The 2,903-nt window shown below is 53.9% G+C and overlaps 1 protein-coding gene across 1 annotated transcript in view; it reads left to right on the top strand.

Moving 5' to 3' along the window:
• The window catches only part of LOC108797444 (protein SCO1 homolog, mitochondrial-like), a 5,499-nt gene that overhangs the window by 579 nt on the left and 2,017 nt on the right, over positions 1-2,903 (top strand). Inside the window, exons 3-7 of the mRNA XM_018569037.1 lie at positions 60-170; positions 1,141-1,231; positions 1,732-1,929; positions 2,320-2,412; positions 2,768-2,883. Coding sequence (XP_018424539.1) covers positions 60-170; positions 1,141-1,231; positions 1,732-1,929; positions 2,320-2,412; positions 2,768-2,883 — 609 coding nt within the window. The remainder of the gene's footprint in view (positions 1-59; positions 171-1,140; positions 1,232-1,731; positions 1,930-2,319; positions 2,413-2,767; positions 2,884-2,903) is intronic.

Raw genomic sequence — 2,903 nt, 5'->3', positions numbered from 1 at the left:
CCCCCTCCCCCCAGTCCCTCTGCTCTTGTCATTCTGTCTCAGTGATTTTCTCTCTGCAGATCTCTGCCAGTCACCTGAAAACATGGCTGAAACCCACCGGGACCCCTCGCCTGCTGAGCACTCTCCCCCCGCCCCCTCCTAGGCAACAGGATGAGTCCTCCAAACGTGGGGTAAGATCTGTCTGCGCTCCTTCCAGTGCTCCTGCATTCTTCTGTTCTGTTCCCTGAACGCAACGCACATATCGCCGTCCATTATTCCTGGGGGGAGCGACTGTTAACAGGCAGATGTCTGTCCTCCCTTGTGTCCCTGTCCCCCCCGATCATCTTTTTCCCAACTAAGTGCTGCTGATCCCTTCCAGCCACTTCCTGTCTACATGCACTGGCTGCACATCATTGGCTTGCTGGACAGTGGACCTTGTCTGAGCAATGTGTGTCACCGTGGATGCTTGTAGTCTCTAGAGCAAGCCCATGTGACAGGATGTCAACACAGGAGCACAGTTGGGACATAGGCAAAGAGCGTAGTCACCTTATAACAGGAAGTGACTGAACATGGACAGAGCATTGTCACCCTATAACAGGAAGTGTCTGAACAAGGACAGAGCATTGTCACCCTATAACAGGAAGTGTCTGAACAAGGACAGAGCATTGTCACCCTATAACAGGAAGTGTCTGAACAAGGACAGAGCGTAGTCACCCTATAACAGGAAGTGTCTGAGGAAGGACAGAGCGTAGTCACCCTATAACAGGAAGTGGCTGAGGAAGGACAGAGCGTTGTCAGGAGCCATGTTTGGGGAGGTCTCACCTGTTATCTGGCGGTGTTGTTGCTCCATCAGATCGGGTTGTATTCAGAGAACAAACCAGAACACGATTGTATCTTTGCTCCATCAGCAGAGATGAAGGGGATGTGATCATGTGATGTGATCATGTGATGTGGGCTGTACCGTACAATGTGTCGGGGTGCCAGTCACAATGAATGGCCCTGTAATGATCCGGTGCGGCACCATACGCCGTGGCAATGTATGTTACAGCACACAAGTGTGTATGGGCCCTCGGTATTGTACCTGCGGGGTGGCTGGGGGCAGGTTTTCGGGGCTGGTGTACCTCTGCTCTGAGTGACATTTCCTCTTCTCTGTGTCAGTAGCCGGTCACCTGGAAGTCTCTGGCGTTGACGGTCGCTCTGGGCGGAGCTCTGATGGCGGGAATGAAGTATTTGAAGAAAGAGAAAGAAGAGAGTAAGTTGTGTGTGGTGTCAGTAGGGGGCGCTGTACAGTGTGGTGTCAGTAGGGGCGCTGTACAGTGTGGTGTCTGTAGGGGGCGTTGTACAGTGTGGTGTCAGTAGGAGGCGCTGTACAGTGTGGTGTCAGTAGGGGCACTGTACAGTGTGGTGTCTGTAGGGGGCGTTGTACAGTGTTATGTCAGTAGGGGGCGCTGTACAGTGTGGTGTCAGTAGGAGGCGCTGTACAGTGTGGTGTCTGTAGGGGGCGCTGTACAGTGGTGTCAGTAGGAGGCGCTGTACAGTGTGGTGTCTGTAGGGGGCGCTGTACAGTGGTGTCAGTAGGGGGCGCTGTACTCTGTGTGATATATCCGCCTCTATGGCCGGGGTGTCAGGAAATCTCGGTGTACCTGGTAGAAGGTCCCCCTCCATGAATGTCACGTCAGTTCCTCCAGGAAGTTGTAGCGTTCTTCTTTCTATGTACGGAACGGGAACTTCCTGTCTGATTTCTCTTTCCAGAGATAGAGAAGGAGAAGAGCCGGTCTATGGGGAAGCCATTGCTGGGCGGACCGTTCTCGTTGATTGACCACACGGGGTCACCGAAGAGCGAGCAGCACTTCCTGGGTCAGTGGGTGCTGCTGTACTTCGGCTTCACTCATTGTCCCGACATCTGTCCGGAGGAGATCGAGAAGATGATGGAAGTGGTGGAGAACATCGGTGAGAGCTGTGATTGGAGGAGGTCGGGGGAAGGCAAACTCCGGACTCACGGCTGATGTGGAACTACAAGTCCCATGACTCTCACAGCCACAGGCACCACTCCCAGAGGCATGATGGGATTTGTTGTTTCACCGCAGCTGGAGGGCCGGAGTTCGCACACCCCTGGTCTAGGTTTAAGATTTGGTTAGGGTATCTCGGCTTCTATTGTTGTGTGTTAATAAATATTTCCCCCACACTTCCTGTTCAGTTACTGGGACAGGAAGTGAGGGTAGAATCTCTTCAATGGAGACTTGGAGAGGAGGTTGTGGTCTGGTTTGCGATTGGCCGGTGGAAGAGGTCGCTCGGGGTAACCGCGCTCGCTTTGTAAAACGTTCCTTTTGTCTCCTCCAGATGCCATGAAGGGGGTTCCTAACCTCACCCCTCTCTTCATCACCGTGGACCCCGCGAGGGACAACCCGGAGGCCGTAGCCAAATATATTAAAGGTGACTTCCTTTCCTTGCTGTGACACTTCCTATTCGGCATTTCTGGGGTTGCCGGGTTCAGCTGCCGCCACTAACCCCTGCCCCGCTCTGCACTGTGTCTCTATATGGAGGTGGCCATCTTGGTAAAGGCGGCCATCTTGGTAGAGGCGGCCATCTTGGTAGAGGCGGCATCTAGGTAAAGGCGGCCATCTTGGTAGATGCGGGGCTTTGCTTCCTCATATCAGAGCCAGCTAGGAGAACGGCGATCTGTCGCAGCGATGACATCACCACACCTCTGATTTGTACCTTGAATACGATTTGGGTGATCGGCCGTCAGGAACGTGTTTTGTTTTTCTGCCCCCCCCCCTCTCTCCAGAATTCTCCCCCAAACTGATCGGCCTGACGGGGAGCGTGGAGCAGATCGCGGAGGTGGCCAAGGCGTACCGGGTGTACTTCAGCACGGGGCCCAAGGACGAGGACAGCGATTACATTGTAAGATGGATTCTTATCTC

The sequence above is a fragment of the Nanorana parkeri genome, unplaced genomic scaffold (assembly GCF_000935625.1).
Source record: "Nanorana parkeri isolate BGI_ZX_2015 unplaced genomic scaffold, ASM93562v1 scaffold1279, whole genome shotgun sequence".
Taxonomy (NCBI): Eukaryota; Metazoa; Chordata; class Amphibia; order Anura; family Dicroglossidae; genus Nanorana; species Nanorana parkeri.
The sequence above is the reverse complement of the archived record's forward strand: the minus strand, read 5'-3'. Positions and strand labels throughout refer to the sequence as shown.